The 19,709-nt window shown below is 48.4% G+C and overlaps 1 protein-coding gene across 4 annotated transcripts in view; it reads right to left on the bottom strand.

The window, feature by feature from the left end:
- The window catches only part of PHKA1 (phosphorylase kinase regulatory subunit alpha 1), a 73,144-nt gene extending 54,413 nt beyond the window's left edge, over nt 1–18,731 (bottom strand). For 3 of the 4 annotated variants that reach the window (XM_084638612.1, XM_084638613.1, XM_084638614.1), the window contains exons 1-6: nt 18,348–18,730; nt 12,319–12,477; nt 6,901–6,948; nt 5,117–5,285; nt 2,396–2,478; nt 432–512 (exon numbers count right to left, since the gene is read on the bottom strand). In XM_084638612.1, the coding sequence (XP_084494738.1) occupies nt 432–512; nt 2,396–2,478; nt 5,117–5,285; nt 6,901–6,948; nt 12,319–12,477; nt 18,348–18,425 (618 nt within the window). In that variant the 5' untranslated portion in view covers nt 18,426–18,730. Of the gene's footprint in view, nt 1–431; nt 513–2,395; nt 2,479–5,116; nt 5,286–6,900; nt 6,949–12,318; nt 12,478–18,347 lie in introns of all 4 variants that reach the window. The other variant, XM_084638611.1, reaches the window with a different exon arrangement.
- Between the last annotated feature and the right edge of the window lie 978 nt (nt 18,732–19,709).

Raw genomic sequence — 19,709 nt, 5'->3', positions numbered from 1 at the left:
AGCAGGCATATAGGTGCTTTCTGTCTATGAAACTAACCTACTGTACAAAGGACCTCCCCTTGCCAATCTAGTGATCTTGGCCTGACAAATTTGCAAAGAAAAATAGGCTACGATAACCTAGGGAAAGATCCATATCTCACCTTACACTCACCAAATGGAGATGGGCGTAACTCTTTCTTGAGACTCGGGTTCTCATGAATAGCTGCTATTTAGCAGCTGCCAAGCCTGGCTAACAACTTGGGTGCTGCTACTGGTGGGTGTTTTATGCTCCTCTCTCACAAGCAATGAGTAGTTGCATCAGACAGGCTAGAGAGCATAGCTTGTCAATGTACCCTGGAAGGAGTTTTATTTCATCCTCCTCCAAAATCCATCTTGGGTGACGCACTGCTGAAGGTCACCAGATGTCCCCCCAGCACCTTCTCCAGGCTTACCTTAGCCATGCCGATTGAGCTCACGTTCAGCTCCGTGATTCCTTGGTTCGTCTTGTCTCCACGTTCCCAGATCCCGAAGTCCTGCCATGAATCAACATCACCACATCAGTGCAACAGGTGAAACAGCAGTGACACGGCACAGTCAGCATCTAGATCACACCAGGGAGTCACTGAACAGGGGAATGCCCTGGCAATTCACAGGGCGGAGTCACGGACCAGCTTGAGAGGAGAAAGAAATCCACTTGGTCCACACTAAATAGGATGGAAGTAATAAATCTCTGTATAACACAGTCACACAAGGCAGAGAGAACTCTGCAGGGTCCCAGACACCTAAAAACACCTTTATAATAGTCCCTAGCTCTTACATACTAATTTTCATCACTAGATCTCAAAGCGCTTCGTCTTTAAAGATTTTATCCTCACACCCCCTGGGAGTCAGGGCATAGCTGTTACCTCATTGTACAGATGGAGCTGAGGCCAGGACAGTAACTAAGGCCAAACAGGGAGTCTGTGACAGAGCAGGGAATTGAACCTGGGCCTCCCAAGTCCTAGGCTAATGCCTAATCACTAGGCCATCCTTCCTCTAACAGGGACAGGCAGCTGGTCTCAAGTCTTGCTTTCAGTATTTGGTCTTGTTCAAATATGAATTTTGTCCATTTAAAAAAAAAAAAAAACCCACCCGCGCCCTCCGGAAAAAAAGAAAAAACCACATGGCTTGAGGTTGCTGTGCTGGCTGGAGCAGCCACCCTCGGGAGGGCCGACAATTAAAGCTCAGTTCTATGGGAATTAGAAGACTGCCAGATTTTATTTTTTTTAAAGTGACCGCATCCTAAATCTGAAACAAGCACTTACCTGGGACTTTTCCTATAGATCTCAGATTGATGGATCCACATAACAATCCTATTTTACAGGGGGGGAAACCAAGCCACAGAAAAACAGCGACATGCCCAAAGTCATTCAGTAATACCGGCAGTAGAACCAGACATAGGACTCTGGACTCCTGACTCACACTCCAGTGCCCATAGCCATTGGGCCATGGAAGGCTTCCATTTCAATCATTTCACCCTCCAGCCAAAAATGCGTGAAAAACACTTCAAAATTCTCAACTGATGCTGACAAAATGTATGAACTTTAAAGAAAAATTATGTGATCACTTGAGTGCTAGTAAGCGTCCCAGGGTAACAGGCAAAATGCATGTTCAAAAATAGCTGGCGGATAGGAATGTGCATTTGGGTTACATTAGTGAAGGCTCAAGGGGGCAGACACTCAGGGTTGGGCTTACTTTCCATGCAGGATGCTTGAAAGGAAAATCTGACTGTATCCTAACAGCCATTGTTCTTTGAAGTAATATCAGGGGTTTCATTGCTGCTAGCACAAAAGTTTAAGTAGAAAACATTTCAGAATAAATCACTTCCCTTTAATGGGTGTGACGAGAACTCCCCTGCCGTGTCACAGGAGCTATCACACCAACAGTGATTCTCCTTTGGCTCACATGGGTCATGCTTTAAGCAGGATCAGAAGGAGGGAGTGGAGGACAACATCCCTGCACAGAGCCACTGGCAGATGAAAGGTTCCTCTGGCGCTAATGTCCCTGACACCCACAGACAACAGCTCTTCCACCCCCAATGCCCTGGCATGGAGAGGCTCAGCTCCCCAGTGCTGCTGTGACAGCAAAGAGCTACTCAATACATTTCCTTTTGCTGTTTGACCAGCCCCAGCAGTAAGTTCCATGCATTGGCCGGAAAGCAGATCTTCATTGTAGCACCACAGGCATGTCACACCAGGGCTAGGAAGAGACCAGTACGTTTTTCATGCTACACCTATGGCCCTACACAAGCGCAAACCAACTCCCCCAACACACACCCCTCAGAGGCCAAACCACCTTGTCAGCCAGCAACAGATGCAGGAAAGCCAGGAACAATCTGGTTACTAAGCCAAGGCCTATTTGTGGAAGGGCTACTCACTGCAGTTTTATACGCTGCTTCGATGTAAAACACAACGTTCTGTATGAAATTGACTTCATCCAGACTGTAGATAATGTGAAGCCCTGAAACAGAAAAATCTATGAACACGTTGGCTGACTGCCTAGCCAATCAGTTGTTAGAGGTCCAACACTCTTACCCATTTATCTTATTAAAATACATACACATTAAAGCCTCCGGATCACACACTTAGATAAGAATTCAATCAGCATGTCACTCATCTCTTCCCCACCCCAGCCTTTGTTGTGTTCTTCACAGCCCTCCACCCCCCTTGCTGTGTGTCATCCCTTTAGAGACCTCAATCCTGCAATTAACTCCACACAAGAAAAGCATGAGGAATCCCACAGACTTCCATGTGGGTCCTCCCCTGTGGAGTAGCTTGCAGGCTCAAGGCCATGGACCGTAAGCAATTTTGGTGCAGTGGCTCCTTTCCCTGTGTTTGTATGTTTCACAGATGCCAGTAATGCATTGCACTTGTAGGACAACAGATTAGAGCCTGCAGGAACTTCACACAGATACAGGAAACTAGTGTGCAGCAAAGTGCCGTTATCTGATCTGTCAGCATTCAGAGTGCACCACGAAGATACACGGAAGCTACAAGCCAGGCACTGAGCCTGCCTGGAGCCTGTGGGCGCTACAAATAACATCCACTGGAGAGTGAAGCAGGGGGTTGTTTTCCTCTAACATTCCCCAGCATCCTGTACCTCACAGAGAAGGTGACAGCTGAGATGCCACTTCAGTCCCAAATGAGGGTTACTTGTACACACTGAGCCTAGTCTAAGTCAAGGAGTTCCACCGGTTTAAATAGTGTGACTGCCCGTGTGGATGCTCTCTTGGCAGCTAAACCTAGTGTATTATTTAGCATCACCCTTTTAGTTTAACCCATGCAGCTTCTGTGTTTAGACCCACCTTAGACGAGAATGGAGAGTCTGAGCCATTTAAAAACAAAGCAAGTTTCACCCTAGTGAAGGCACCAACTTGAGACCTCCGGAGACCAGATACCTCCATCCATCCACCCATCCCCGGAACAGGTACATATCAGGCTGAAGCAAAAGAAGCTGCCTCGACACACTTGCCCCTGCCAACAAGCTTCAGCCCAGACCCAGGCAACCTGGGCTCTGTGGCACACTCAGTCCTAGGTCCATCTTCTGAGGCTGCCAATTCTACTGGTGTCTTTTGGGCACCTGTCTCCTAGGAACTGATCTGAGGCCAAATCAGCCACCACCAAAAAGCCACCAGAGCAGCAACTGAGCTCAATCTGAACCACACTCCTCTGTTCCCAGCACCCACCCAATCTGAACTGCCGTATTATGGGACCTGCCAGCCAAGTCTAGCCCTGGGATAAGCAGGCACAGCTATGGAGGCTTCAGTCCCGTTGCATCCACTTACTCTAGGGCTGAATTTGAACCTGTGTTGCCTGCAGCTGCCAGTCACATGCCATACTTGTAGGACAGCAGATTAGAGGCGGTAGGGACTTCATACAGATACAGGGAACCAGTGCACAGCTAAGTGCTGTTATCTGATCGGTCAGCGTTCAGAGAGCACCGGCGTATACGCAGTAGTTGCAGACTGGGCACTTGTTGGTTCAAGAGCCTGTGTTCTCTGTTAACACTGTCAGTTCCTCCTGATTTCCCTTCGTCTGCATGCATTGCCTTTGGAGGTCCTGCACCAACCAGTGTATCCCAGCCACCTCTGAACAGCGGCTCTGCATGCTGAGCTCACTCTGCTGTGAAGCCTATGAAGGAGGACACTATGTGTTGGGAGCATGCCCTAAAGTAAGTGCTGCTCCACCTTCCTTACAAAGCCACCTCTAGGCCAGCACGAGCTGGTTTGCCGAGCCGTCAGGCAAGTTTCACTGTTGCTCAAGAGACATACTTTCTCTAAAGGGCAAGGCTAGTAAGGCTGGGGTTGAGAACTTAGGGCTCCAAGACATCCTCTGGGGACCCAGCACTGTGCACACCAGAAACACGCTTCAAGGGGCAGAGGGTGAATTACCTAAGTGCAGGAACAGCATATGACTGCTGGAAGCTGTCCCCTCCCCCCTGGCTGTGCCCTCTGTGCTGTTCCCCCAAGAGGCACAGCTCAGAGTCTCAGCCATGATTCTGGGTTTCTCTGTACAGGCGATAAGACAGCTGGTGGTGCTGGATAATACTCAGACCTGCTTCAGTGCCTTCCAGCGGAGCACCTCAAAGCTCTTTACACTCAGTCATTCATGAAGCCTCCCAAACCCTCTGAGGTAGGTTAGCATTATCACCTCCACTTTATAGATGGGGAAACTGAGGCACAGATGTGAGACATGAGTTGCCCAGGGGTGCACAATAAACCTTAGCAAAGCCAGGGACAGATACCAGACCTCCTGTATTCTAGGCTTTACTTTAAGCACTAGATCACATGGAGGGTAACACGTCGATAAACCCAGGAGCAGAGGAATTTTGTCAGGCTCAGGAGTATAGTTCACAGTTATGGACAGGGCACAGGACTGGAATGCAGTAGATCTTTGTCCACTTCCCAGCTCTGACACCAACCCCCTTATGGCCTTGGGCAAATCAATTCTCCCCCCACACTTCAGTTCCCCACCTGTACCCCAGGGATAATAATACTTCCCCTGGTTCTCAGGGAGCAGAGAGGCTTAATTCATTAGCACACCAACGTGCTGCAATACCACAGCAATTAGCATCAGAGATGCCTAGATGTAAATATTACCAGAGGCTGTCATTTGTGCCAACATGAGCAGGTAAATTGATGTGGCGTCTAACTGCAAGTGACCCCACTGGTCATCTCCAACCACAGTGGCACAGGTGTGGGTGTTGTACTTGGCATGGAAACAATCCTTGGGGCTCTGGCTGTACTTGAATGCCTCCACCTTATCCACCTGCAGCATTCAGTTAGAAAAAGAACAGACAGTTAGCTTCCCCAGTGCCATGCTCACAGCTGGGGCTGTGGGGCGGGCCAGGGGCACAGGAGGGCTCTAGCAGGGTGTCCTAGCCCAGCCCTCTATGGAGCCCTGTAGGCAGGTTATGAGAAACTGCAGAGTAAACAGCTTCAAGTTACAGGTTTCTTGGAACTGCCGCCTGCTAAGAACTGCCGGGGAGGGGGAGGAGAGAGAGACTTCACCCTGTTAGCAGGGGAGGGAGAGGCTCCTCAGGAACCCAAGACCTTGAGTATCCACCCAGTCCCCACAGCCTGGAGGAGGATTCTTTCACCCCCTGCCGAGGTCACAGCAAGCCCGCAATACCCGTTTTTGGTACGGCATTCTAGGTTTGCATGTCCGCAACCCAAATAGTACAGACACTCCAGGTCACGTATGCCCACTCCAGCCACTGGTTGGATGGCAGCAAGGGAAGCAGGCAGACATTTGGTGGTTCACACAGGCTGTAACCGTTTGCGGCGTGACTGTGTCATGCCAGGACCCAAACATTCTATTCCACTTCTTATGCCACCCCAACATCATGTTAACTGTTCCAGCGGATAACACGGATAGCACTGGGAGTCACTGCAGCATTTTGTACTTGAACGCCAGAAAGCAACAAAAAATATCACTCTGGGCCATGCATGTTCTGAGAACGAAGGGGTTCTGAGCTCTGGCACAGCAGGTACAAGCCCAGGGGAAAGGAGCAGTCATATTAGAGCTAGGTATTATTATTCGCCTGGTGTCTAGCTGGGGCTTGGCACAGTTGGCATTAGTACTGAATGGAGAAGATCCACCTGGAGGGATTAGACTGTGGGTAGCAGCCTTTCCATCTCCCCAGCTGATGCTGTGGGGACTTCTCCGTTAGGAGGCAGCTTGCTGGAACACACTGGGGCCCAAAGGGTACACAGGAGCTGGGAAACAGCCACAGGTGGTTCAGAGATGGGGTGCGGGGCAGTAAAAGGGAAACCGTGATTCAGAAAAGGACAAGAGCACAGATTGGCAGCAACAGAGACCAGGGGACCTTATGGGAACAGAGTTGGGATTCATTCACACTTGGTATCATTATCAGGACCTAAAGGCTGAGATTTTAATCCCATTTGAGACAGGAAATTCCAAGCCCATGGTACTTTACTTTCATGCCTCAACAGGCTACAGGGCCACACAAAACTCCACTACCACAAGAGAGTTCTGGCCACAGGGGGACCCTTCCCAGGTGTGTTTGCATCATACAGCACACCTAGAAAAAGGGGTCACTTTGATGGTATGAACACAAAGCGATTGACAGAGGCAATGCCAGCGGGGCAATGGGATTGGCAACCTGTTGGGGAAGGGATTCCTTTAGGACTCCAGGCTAGCAGAGGTAAGAACACTAGTTCCATGGCATGGACAGAACGTTCAGTGACTGGATGGATACTGGGATCTAGGCTTGTTTTAAGCCTTCCCCAAAAGACCCTTGTGTCTGTGCCAGGACTGCTTTTTTGTCATCAGTTTGATGGCAGAGCTCTGCTGAGTCAGTGTGTTACAACAGGAGAATTTCAGCTCTACAGGGGATGGGGAGGCACCACCTGTATCATACCTGTCTCATCATGCACTGCAGCAATCCCCGCATCAGTTTCACTACACTCTGCAGAAAGGAACGAAAAACAGGCCTGTTAAACACATCCCTGGATGGGAAGAGCACTGACTCAGCAATGGCATCTGGCTCATGACCTTTCAAGACCCTGCGGCCTGTAATTATACCCACAGCTCTCGTTCTCCATGGCATTTACTTTCTGGGTAAGTGGCTGAGAGAGGAGCTGCTGGGGCAGAGCCGATCATGAGGGACAACCTGATCTGCTGCTGCGGGAGGAGAAAATCCCTAGGACTGCATCAGCCTTGAGTCAGTTAAGGCAAAGGACAAAGTTAGGACATTTATACCTACAGAAAGAGACTCTGGACTGAGGAGAGAGATAGAGGTCAGTCGTTATGTGTGGAGCCAGTCTGTCCTGCACTGCACAGCACACCTCTGCCTTTACCTGCAGGACCCCAGAAGGGAGTTGGAGACACCAATCTGACAGTTCCCCAGGGAGCAGGACCCCTGTACTCCTCCTCCTTCCTCAGTAGCCCAACAACAACAGGGGCAAATTCAGATGTTGCTGAGACATGTACTGCTCATGTCCAGTGCCATATGGTGCTGCCAGAGCCCCAGGAAGTAACCCCCGGATCTCCCTGGGGAATCAGGGCATTTTTGCTTAGATGGTGGCCCAGACTGGGCAATGCCCACCCCTCCCCTAACAGAAGACAAACAAGGCTGCACACTGCACGTTGGGCACTATAGCCAGGGAGCCCCCAGCTGATCAGCCAGTCTAGGTGCCCATGCATAGCCTGGAGCAGGACTGCTGAGGATCCAGAAGGCAGAGCATGAGAAGGGATGCTTCACTGAAAGCAGACCTTATCCATGGGCACTAGGCTTGCAGCATCATCAACAGGTCCCACCACATCACACTCAGCACAAACACCACATTCTGATTTAAAAATACAAGTAATTTAGCTGTGCTAGCTAGTCATATTCCTCAGCCAGATAGACACTAACCCCTTTGTCGGGAAAAGAAACCCAGCTCTTTGGCGCTCATCAATTTAATTTATAACATAACATTGATGGAAGAAAGTGCCTTATTGTAGTGGACTCTGTTGTCCTACTACTGCAGATCTCTGGAATAAACCTGGGTTCAGGGGGCCTATCATTTGTACTCTGAGAAAGGCACACGCCTCAGGATTCCCAGCAGGATATCTGGATCCAGTGGTTAAGATTGGCCAGCTGTGAAGTCAGTGTCTAGAGTCAGGTGCCCTCAACACATGTGGTGGGGGTTTGGTCCAGCCCTCCTCCTCAGTACAGCAGCGACAGACATTCAGCATCCAAGCGACTCACCAGCTCAAGTAACACTGGCGTTAGCTCCTGATATCACCTGAATGATTCCCTACCTGACACAATCCCACTCAGGTCTGTATCTCCAGCCAGGTCCATTCTGTTAACAATTCCAGCTTTGCATCCCACCTGTCATCTCCGCCCACTCCCACCCCGTGCCTTTTCCAAACTGCCCCCTGCATGGGGTCTGCAATTATACTCCCATCTTGCCAGTAGCAGATCCCCACCATACTGCCTCAAACCCTCGCCATATTCAAGGCCCTCTTAATGCTCAATTCTTCTGTGTCATACACAAGAGGTGGATAATCCAACCGTAATTCAGATCCTGGCCCACTGCATGCAGTACTTCAGCTATAACATCCCACTGTCCTGTGCCACCGAAACTGGGTAGTTAGTTATTCTCTCTCCCCTAGTCAGTACTCTGGTTTTTCATGTTGCCCAAGATATCCCACACAATAGAGTGTGCAGAAATACCTTAAGTGTCTCTCTCTCTCTCTCTCTAGAGGTGCTAGCATTGAGCTGTAAACATTTCAGCCATGCAGTTTTAATGCACCTATCCCTGTAATGCAATCTTTACAATGCCACAAAAGACAATATTCCTGGACCTACCCTCCATTCCTCACTAGGCTGAAATAACTGATTCCAGAGCTGGGCTGGCACAGGATCAGGGAGTTGCCTGATTCTCTCCCCACCCCATTGAAGGGAGCATCGAGTCCTACATTCCTGCCCAAAAGAGTCAACTATCTACAAGACAAGACATACAAGGGAAACTGAAACCACCCACCAGGGACGAGTAGGTAATGCACATCATGGGAGGAGAGGGTCTGAAATGCCATCCTGCCAAGGCAATCAGCTTCCCCATTAGCCTATATGTTTCATGTGTTTTTCTGGTTGCAAGGCTCCACATGGAGTAGATTTAGGGATTTAGTGAAGCCAGTGGTTAGCATGCTATGAGAAATAAGCCTGGCTCTAAAATGTTTGAGTCATCAAGTGTTTGATGATTTAGATGATACAAATACAGATTCCCCAGAGTTCTAAGCAGCTGTGCTTTAGATACACACACACACACACACACACACACACACGAGCTGTTCGCACTCCAGAGTTCTCCTCTGATCCTAGTGAGATTTACTCAGGGAACTCCCAGGGCTCACCTGGAATTTTTCAGCAAGATCCAGGTCAGAGAACAAACCCTTTGGGCTTGACTACACTTACATTTTATAGCGCTCAAACTTGCTGGCTCGGGGTGTGAAAAATCACCCCCTTGAGCGCAGCAAGTCAGAGTATAGAACTAATCAATGAAATTGTTTTTAATTGTTCACTTATTATAACTTCATAAGCAACGTTTTATGAATGAAACATTCATTCACAAAACCGGTTACCCCAATAACTGACTAATTGAGTTTCACTTTCAATCCAATTGCTGCTTAAATCGCTGAAACTTATGATGTTGAAACAGTGTAACTTCTGTTCACTGTTTGCCATTCCTTACACTTGTCCATCATATAACTCAAACTCCATTTTAAAACTTGTCCCGAACTCCATTTTAAAATGCTCACTTCATTTTGTAACAGCTTGCTGCAACCTTTCATTTTTGCAAAACCCTGCTGTAATCTTATTAGTTTAGATGTGTGAAGGAGGTATGAATGGATGATGGAATCAACCTCCAGCACCAGCCTGTCAGGATGAAATAAAGTGTAAACACTCAACAGCTGAAGATGCAGACAACAGCCCTGACAAAGTAAGAGGAGTCCACCCTCAAAAGAAAAGAACAAAAGTACAATTGAAGAAACATCAAAGCCAGGTCCTAGGTTGAAAGTCATGTCTGCAATTGATGGGTGATCAATGACACGAAACCCAGAGGCAGTGTGACACAGCAAGACCTATAGACTCTGGATTCAAACTAAAGCCTACAAAAAGGATGGGTGAGATGGAAGACTTTGGAGGGTAACATTCTTCTGCCAAGATGGAAGGGCATCGGTGCATGCCCAACAGAGACCCAGTTCTTCCTCGTGCCCGGCTTTCCTGGCCAGTTAGCAGCCACAAGCTGCAAACCCAAGCCACAAACTCAAGCTACATTCAGGACTGGTAACTATACAGCAGCTGCAGAACCTGTGTGTGTGTATGAACGAATGCGTGAATAAATGTGAAACTGAATGGAATGTTATAGCTATAACTGACTGCCTAATATGATTGTTTTTGTATTCACAATGTGACTTTTTTTTCTTATCCCCTTTAATAAGATCCTGCTGATCTTTATTTTATTGGTATAACGAGCGCTTTAAAGCGCCCTTGTTTTAACAGGCTCCAAGCGCTGGGAGCTGTGTTCCCAGCGCTCAGAGCTAATCTCCTTGTGGAGGTGGATTACCAGGAGTGCTGGGAGAGCTCTCTCCCAGTGCTCGCCCACAACCACACTCGCACTTCAAAGCGCTGCCACGGGAGCGCTCCCATGACAGCACTTTGAAGTTTCCAGCGTAACCACGCCCTTTGGCCGAGAACAGCTTTTAGATCCCTGGCTTTCCCTATCTGGGGCCTTAAGATGCTATCAGCAGCTTGAAGAGCAGCAGTCCAGAATGGCTCCACATTTCCTTTGGCTATTTCTGGGGTTAATTCTGAATAAGGATTAACAAAGACTTCTTCCCTCAATCTTCTATCTAAGGTACTTCTATGGTCCCACCCCCAATACCAAAGTATTGAGAACCTCACAATCCTTAATAAATTCATCCTCATAACACCCCATGAGGCAGAGCATTGCTATCATCCCCATTGTACAGGTGTGGAACGGAGGCCCAGAGAGGCTGAGTGATTTATTCAAGGTCACACAGTGTCTGTGTTAGAGCAGAGAACTGAAACTTGGGGCTACCGAGTCATAGGCTAGCACCCTAATCACTGGACCATCCTGCCTCTCTTCTTACAGCTGACCTCCATGAAAGAGAGCAACAATAACATTGGAAATATGGCATGGAACTTTAACAGATACACAGCCCATCCATCACATACAGATCTCCCCAGAGAGGGATTTGTTACAGCATAGGTTAAAGGGCAAGTGACACTTGATTTGCCCGAATTTAAACTATCTGTAGGTTTTTTTAATCCCAGGCGGCTAGGTGCAAGGGGAGAGATTGTGTGTGGTGCTGGGGGCCTGTGATATACAAGAGGACAGCCTAGATGATCTGGCCTTAAACTCCATGGGTCTGTTACTATGCTCTTGCTGTATCTCCAATGTCAGATCTTTTGGGGTTTGTTCATTTTATGTTAGCCTGACAAACAAGACCCATGGCAAGTGAACTAGATTCTACTTCCCCATTGCAGAGTAAAGAATCTTCAGCAGCTTCAAAGGAACAAAGACAGAGGGGGAGGGAATTTTATTGAATTAAATATGAAAGTGATTAAGACATTCAGAATAGAATTCCTTTTCCATCTGCCTAGTTATGATTCTTACACCAGTAGCCGTTATTGTGCTATCAGATCCCCAATTGTGTAATTCAATACTAAGTTCACTAGTGCCCCTACATTTCCACCGTGCTGCAAAATTCTCTGGTGAAAAAAGCCATGTAGAAGGTTCTGTGGACTGGGGGAGGAGAGGTGGGGAGATTGGAGGTTTCAGCAGCTGAGACTTCTGGCTCCAAGGAAGCATTTGGGGACTGTGGGATAGATACTGTAGATAGAAGCTTCACTCAAATGGAGAGCAGTCTTGTTAACTCCGAAGCCTAATGGTGACAAACACCCTGGTGAGTGGAACTGGAGAAGTTCACTCCTCTCAGAGCGATTGTTTCAGGCTGTCGGCAGGCAGACAGACAGACTTTGGGTGCACCTGTTAACCTTAAGTGTCAGGGCCAACTAGAAGGGCTAGAAGCCTTAATCTTGAAAGAAAAATCAACAGTTATTCTGGTGTACTGTTTTGTGAGTAAAATGGAATTCCACAGCAAATTCCTCTACTACTTTGTGATGAAATACAAGGGGCCCTGCTTACAAGAAGAGTTTAATCTTTAGTTCAGTCTCAAGTGTTTAGAGGGTCTGAGTTGCATGCGAGTCTCAGGACATCAGCTGTGAGCTTTCCAAGCCATCTCTTCCATAGGTTTCTCATACCTGCTCCAGTTCGTATGCCTTTGCCTTGTCCTCATCACGGTCTGCATTTTTGCGGTACGCCAAGCCCAGGCCCCACATGGACAGCACACTGTAGACATTATCCCGGACCCAGGCATCTTTATGATCACAGCTGGCTGGGAGCAGTCCTGTCACCGGGTCCTGCAGCATGAGGGGAGGTCAGGCAAGGGAGGAAAAGAGACATGAAATCAGCTTTCCAGTCCTGAAAACTTGTGGGAAGGCTGGCCATTAGGTAGATAAACAGGTTGTGAATGGGAGAAAACTAGAGAGTCTTGTTTATCCACGAGGTAAACATAATAAAAGGGACAACAAGGGCTCAGTGTTATATGCTAAGGCATCGTCAGCTTACTTATCTCATTACCCATCTGGCCCACCATTACCACGAGGTCTTCATCTTACCCCCCTATGAAGTAGGGAAGTGCTTCTGTCCCCATTTTACAGATGGGGAAGCTGAAGCACAGAGTCTCAGTAACTTGGCCAAAGTCACACAAGGAGCTATGGAAAAGTGAGGGGAACTGGACCTTGATTTCCCAAGTCCTGTGCTGGTGTCCTAGCCACTGGACATTCCTTCTTCCCTAGAATCTCAAATTCTCTGAGGCTCAAGACATCTCATTTTTGAAAAGCTACAAACCCGCAGTCACCACCACAGATCACAACGCTGCAAAGGCAGATGTTTCACAAGGGACAGCCAGAAATGTAGCAGACACCTTAAGAATGCAGAGCTCTTAGGACCTACTTTGAAAACTTCTGCCTAGGAGATCTAACCCTTTCTCTGGAAGCACCACGTTCTGCAGGAGGTGACAGGCAACTGCCAACTTCCCCAGGGTCTCCCCCCAAAGTGACTTGTGGGCAGGTGAGTATTGTGATGTGAGCACAAGGGACTGGGTTCCATGCACTGCAGGACTCAGGCTTGAAGCTTGGAAGAAGAACGTCGAAGCTTAAGACGCTTTGCTGCAAAGTCCATCAGGCCACTGCATTCCTCTGTGCAGCCAGATGCTCCCAAGGGGCCCAGCAATCTGCCAAGGTTGTTCCATTATGCATGTACATCCCAACAGCAGCAGGACATGACCCCGGGGTTCTACAAAACTCAGTAGATGTTAATCACAGCCTGAATCGTCTCAGTCATTCCTACAGCACAGCCAACCAATGGAGTTGAGCCAGACAGTCAAATTCCAGAATGAGCCTGCCAAGGTTCTTTTCCCCACTCTGAATTTTAGGGTACAGATGTGGGGACCTGCATGAAAAACTCCCTAAGCTTATTTTTACCAGCTTAGGTTAAAACTTCCCCAAGGTACAAACTATTTTACCCTTTGCCCTTGGACTTTATTGCTGCCACCAGCAAGCGTCTAACAAATATATAACAGGGAAAAAGCCCGCTTGGAAACGTCTTTCCCCCAAAAATCCTCCCGAACCCTACACCCCCTTTCCTGGGGAAGGCTTGATAAAAATCTTCACCAATTTGCATAGGTGAACACAGACCCAAACCCTTGGATCTTAAGAACAATGAAAAAGCAATCAGGTTCTTAAAGAAAAATTTTAATTGAAGTAAAAGAATCACCTCTGTAAAATCAGGATGGTGAATACCTTACAGGGTAATCAGATTCAAAACAGAAAATCCCTCTAGGCAAAACCTTAAGTTACAAAAAGACAAACACAGGAATATACATTCCATTCAGCACAGCTTATTTTATCAGCCATTTAAACAAAACAGAATCTAACGCACATCTAGCTAGATTACTTACTAAGTTCTAAGACTCCATTCCTTTTTTTTTTTTTTTTTTGGCCAGGAACAAAAAAGAGAAAGAACCTTTGTTTCTCCCCCCTCCATCTTTGAAAGTATCTTGTTTCCTCATTGGTCATTTTGGTCAGGTGCCAGTGAGGTTATCCTAGCTTTTTAACCCTTTACAGGTGAAAGGGTTTTTTCCTCTGGCCAGGAGGGATTTTAAAGGTGTTTACACTTCCCTTTATATTTATGACAGAGCCATTACACTAGCTCAGTGCACTGATCCTCTCTGCTGAGTCCAATCCAGCCAGCCATCCACCAGCCACACACCAAGGGTTTGCCCAGCACAGGAGCACCACCCTTTCCTCTCACACATTTTTGAACTCCCTGGGTCCTTATCACCCGCTCTGCTCAGGAATCTGCCATGGGCAGCAAACCCAAATATTACTGCATTACAAAGAGAATCTAGGATACACCACTAATTGCCAGAGCGTTGTTTGGAGTCTGAGCAGGAGCAAGGCTACTCCTCCAAGAGGATAGCTAACGTGTCATGTGGGCATTGCAGCACCACGCAGCCTGGCATTTGCAAAGATCATGACTGACATGTAAACAGACACCACTGCATTTGTACCAGGTTCCTGCCAAACTCCCTCCACCAGTCCTATGATCTCAGTTCACCCGGCCTAGTTTTAAAACCCCATTCACTAGATCAGTCGCTCCAGTGTAACACAAACACTCATTGTTTGGGACCCCTTTCAAGGGCCTGGCGGGGAGGGTGCTCTCTCAACTGAAGAGGGCAGGCTGTACACAGTGGAAAAGGCTTTCCCACAGCTACAGCTAATCTCAGTTAGCTTCAGAGCTTTCCATGGCTGAATCACAACTGGTCAGAAAGGCAGAGGAATACTTTAAACAATGGGATGCTCTTTATTTGATTTAGGTACCTCTATCCCTCCGTACACAGGCCCCACACACACCACATTGTTTGCAACATGCTGTACCCTGGGAGGAGGACAGGAACCAGTAGGACATCTTCAGAGAAGTGATGGAGTACTTGTGGCACCTTAGAAACCAACAAATTTATTTGAGCATAAGCTTCACTTCATCCGATGTAGCTCACTTTAGCTTATGCTCAAATAAATTTGTTAGTCTCTAAGCTGCCACAAGTACTCCTTTTCTTTTTGTGAATACAGACTAACACGGCTGCTACTCTGAAACCAGAGAAGAGATAGTTACTCCCCTGTAAATCTGCTTCTCCGAAGACCCCACATGACTCGATTCCCTGCCACTCAGCTGCCTTCTCTCAGAAGTGTGCATTTCCCTCACCCCCACTATACCCCCCCACCACGCCAATGACCTCATCCTGTTATATCCAGATTCTTCGGGGATCTAGGACACTTTGAATTTGGGGAGTTAGCCGCTCAGAAGTCTGAAATTGAATGCTCTAGAAGGACTGCCAGGCCTGGCAATTGGTTTCCAAATGCAGATGAATGGCCTGTGGCTCAGAAGGTCATGAATTTGAGAGCTCTGGGAGCTCCAGCCTGTAATGCACTAGGGAGCTGAAAAACAAGGAAGCAAGATCTGTTTCCATACTAAAATTGCCTCCACCCCCACCCTTGTACACATACATTATTGTGGTGTTAACCCTGGATGCTGGCAGGTTTGCAATAAGCACTTAGACTAGAGCCTGAAGCGTTTGTGAGGACACCTACCAGGTAAACGACGATCCAAAAGAGAAGGGCACCATGCCCAAACACTCCCCTCCCCCCAGTCACACAGATCTGCCCTGGTGAGAAGCACAGCCCCCTGTTCCTGGGATTCCAAACATGGCACTGCCTTTGGACCCTCACTGGGAGCTCCATCCTTCATAGCAACCTCTGCACAGTAGATGTTAGAAAATTGAAGCCTCCTATCCCACAGTCTCCCTAGGCCAAGGCTTTTTGACTTGTAGTGAGGATCTCCATAACCCACCCCCTCCACCATGCCTCTTAGCGTATGTCTATGTTGGCACTGTAGATGTAATTTCCAGCTGGGGTAGACCTACCCATGCAAACTCTAAGCCAGACCGAATACAATCCCTTCTGAGACCCTAGACACATATTTGCGTGGCTAGCTGTCCCACCACTTGCACTTCTACATCTACATTGTAGTCCTAACATGTTAGTTCAAGCAGAGCTAGAGAAGGTATGTCTTTCAATACTAGCAATCACACCTTCCAGTTCCAGCTTAGACATACCCTTAGCATCTGATCTGAAGGGGAAGGGGTTCCCCCCCCCACTATTCTACCCCTCCCCTAACCTCTACTTTTTAAATCCTCCCCTGGGGAAAGCTCCAGGCCCTACCTCAGCTACTGCTCATACCTCTCCAAATCAGATATAAGGTGAAATCAACAAAATGCTCAGTCTTTTCATTGCTGCCCACCAGACTCTGAATACCAGCAAGGGGAACTGACCAGGGAAGTTAATTTCACTCTGCAACAGCCTGGGGAAAAATAAGAGCAGCAGCACTGGAGAAGTCTGTCTGCAGATTCAGAAAGACAGTGCTGTATGGTGACAGCTGGAAAGTTTTCTTTATTAAAAAAACCCTGAGTTTTGGTACAATTTTAAATGAAGATTTACATCCTGCAGGAGATGATGGCCTTCAAGTTCACAGCTCTCAGGAAATATTTCCTATTCACTAATGATGAGTATATTTTTTTAAAAACCTGACATATGTTTTAGAGACACAAGGTGGAGGAGAACTTTTATTGGACCAACTTCTGTTGGTGAGAAAGACAAGCTTTTCAAGCCACACAGAGCTCTTCTTCCGGTCTTTGCAAGCTCGTCTCTCTCACCAACAGAAGTTGGTCCAATGAGAGATATTACTGTACCCACCTTGTCTCTCTAATATTCTGGGACTGACACTACTACAACTACACTGCACACACATAATGCTTTACATTTTCAAAGTAATAACCCTCAGGCAGGTATTATCCCATATTACAGAGCAGGAAAGGAGAAGACAAACTTTGTTTAAAGCCACAAAGTCAATGGCACAGCCTGATTAGAACTCAGTTCTTTGCCCTGGTCTCCAGCTCCAATCTTTAACCATGATGCAATCTGCAGAGAATGAATCACATGGATTTAAGAAGAATAAGAAGTGTACGTAGAAGTTTGGGCTTGAACAACCTTGACAGCTTCTTTAGTTTTTCAAGGGTCTATTCAACAAGTATAACTGCATTAAATAGACCAAACATGTGGATCAGCTCCTGGTTTCTTCTTGTTCTAGCATAGTGAAGAGTGCACCCTCATTTTACGTGACATAGGGTTTAGTTCATACATGTTCTCTAAACAGAGATTCATTTTACTGAAGATTAGCAGTGTTTCTGCTCTCATCCATATGGTTTGATGGCATGCTCTCCCCGGTTGGCCTATGCATTTACAGACTGTATGTGCATGCTCTGCTCTCTGGATTTGAATCAAATGATCCAAGCCCCTTAAAGAAAATCCATGATATGAAACATTTCCCAAAATACAACTCAAGACACCCAGCTAGTGATAGTGAAAGTGCAAAGTTGTCACTTGGGTTGACAGGGAAACTGAACAGCGAACACAACATTCACAGAAAGGCAAGGCAACACAGTGGTTTGAACACAGTACTGTAAACCATGGGATGCCAATTTCTAATTTCTTTCCTCCCAGAGAGGAAGGCTGGTCCAGTGCTAGCCCTACTCAAGAGCCCTAATCTTAATTCCTTCTTGTGTGACCTTGTGAAAGTCACTTAGGCCCAGACCCTCACAAGTATTTAGGCACCTAACTTCCATTGATTTCAGTGGGAATTAAGAACCAAATACCGTTGAGGATCTGGGCTGTAGCATCATTGTGCCTTGGTGCCCCATCGGTACTGTGAGGCTAGCAGCACTGCCCTACCTCACAGGGTGTTGTGAGGCTATACGTTAGAGATTGCAGGGTGCTTTCGGATACTACCAGAGAGAATTAGACACGTACCAAAGATAGCTAGAGAATCCAAGCTCCAACACAGACGTGACATGTGGACTTGAAGCAGCTCTCTACCTCAGTTTCCCCCTTTCCAACCTTGGATGACCCTATGCATCGGTGGGTTGCAGTGAGCTGGCAGAGTCTGCTAAGGATCAGGAGAATGGAGCAGCACACTGTCGACACCAAGTGCCATCATTCCACCTGCCTGCCACCCCACTGCAAAGCACTGAGCCGAGCTCCCAGCCTCCAAGTCAGCGGGGCGCCCACCTCCCCTCGGCCGCCAGCAGCCGCCCTGATAGCTCAGCCCACCTCACCTGGTGACAGAGGATGGTCTGCTGCAGCAGCCTGGCATAGCCATCCAGCCTCACCCCGGAGTTACTCCTGCTCCTCATGGCTGGACAAAGGGGCCCAGACCTCACCGGCCAGCAGCGTCAAACCCGCCAGCCGGCGGGAAAGAGGCGCCGGAGAGCGGTAGCCGGGCAGCTCCAACGGGTCGCTCCCCCGCCAAGCGGAGCCAGCCTCTACTCAAAGCCGGCGCGGGGGAGGGAGGGAGGCAGGGCGCAGCGCGCCGGGCGGGGTCCTGCTGCCGCCCGCAGACTCAGCTCGCCAGGGCCCTTCACAGGCGGCGGGAGGGGATCATGGCGGGGGAGCGCTCGCTCTGCCCCGCGCCAGGCTCGGCCCCGCCCGAGCGGACTAAACCCGGCCAATACCCAACCCCCTCCCTACAGCTCGCGCCCGACCCAGCAGCTACCCCCGGCGAGCCACACCGGTACACTCTGATTGGCCGACAAAAGAGGGGGCGGGACCTCAGACCCCCCAGCTCCTGGCAGCACCGTAGCTGCCCAGAGAGTCTATTAAAGGATGGGAAGTCAGAGCAAGGCAGAGTGTATGCAGCCGGACTGAGCCAAGCCAACAAGGACCGGGCGCGACGCCTCTATTTCCCAGAGCGACTGGAACGCCGCCGTCAGGACCCCATGAGCTACTGAGCTGCCAGGACCCAGCAGAGGCAACGACTCTTTCGGAAGTTTACTTGTATTTGGTTTCAGAGTAGGAGCCGTGTTAGTCTGTAGCCGCAAAAAGAACAGGAGGACTTGCGGCACCTTAGAGACTAACAAATATATTAGGGCATAAGCTTTCGTGAGCTACAGCCCACATCACATTGTTTCATGTTCTCTGTGTGTATAAATCTCCCCACCGTATTGTCCACGGCATGCATCCCATGAAGTGAGCTGTAGCTCGCGAAAGCTCATGCTCAAATAAATTGGTTAGTCTCTAAGGTGCCACAAGTCCTCCTTTTCTTTTTTTGTATTTGGTTGTTACTTTTAGGGGCTGTAGGGAAAGTGCCGGACTCAGAGGGCAGGGAAGGTCTGAGTCGCACGCACCCCACCCCAGCAGAACAGAGGGGGAATGGCACTGGGTTGGGGTATACACGCCTGGGCCCTGATGGTGTGTAAGGGAGTCCACAGAGTAGTTCACAGAGCCACCAGCCTACCTGGGGTGCGTGCGTGTGCACCCAGCTCAGCAGGTGTGACACAGACATGTGACACATCGGTGTCTGACCATTTTCCTACTATTACAGTGAGGGGGTTGTGTGTGGTCTCTGCGGAGAACTAAGAACTAGCAGAGTGCCATGGTTACTGCCAGATGTTTATAGGCCGATAGCTGATGAGATGTGT

This window comes from Lepidochelys olivacea (assembly GCF_965140295.1).
Source record: "Lepidochelys olivacea isolate rLepOli2 genome assembly, chromosome: 9".
Lineage (NCBI taxonomy): Eukaryota > Metazoa > Chordata > Testudines > Cheloniidae > Lepidochelys > Lepidochelys olivacea.
The sequence above is the reverse complement of the archived record's forward strand: the minus strand, read 5'-3'. Positions and strand labels throughout refer to the sequence as shown.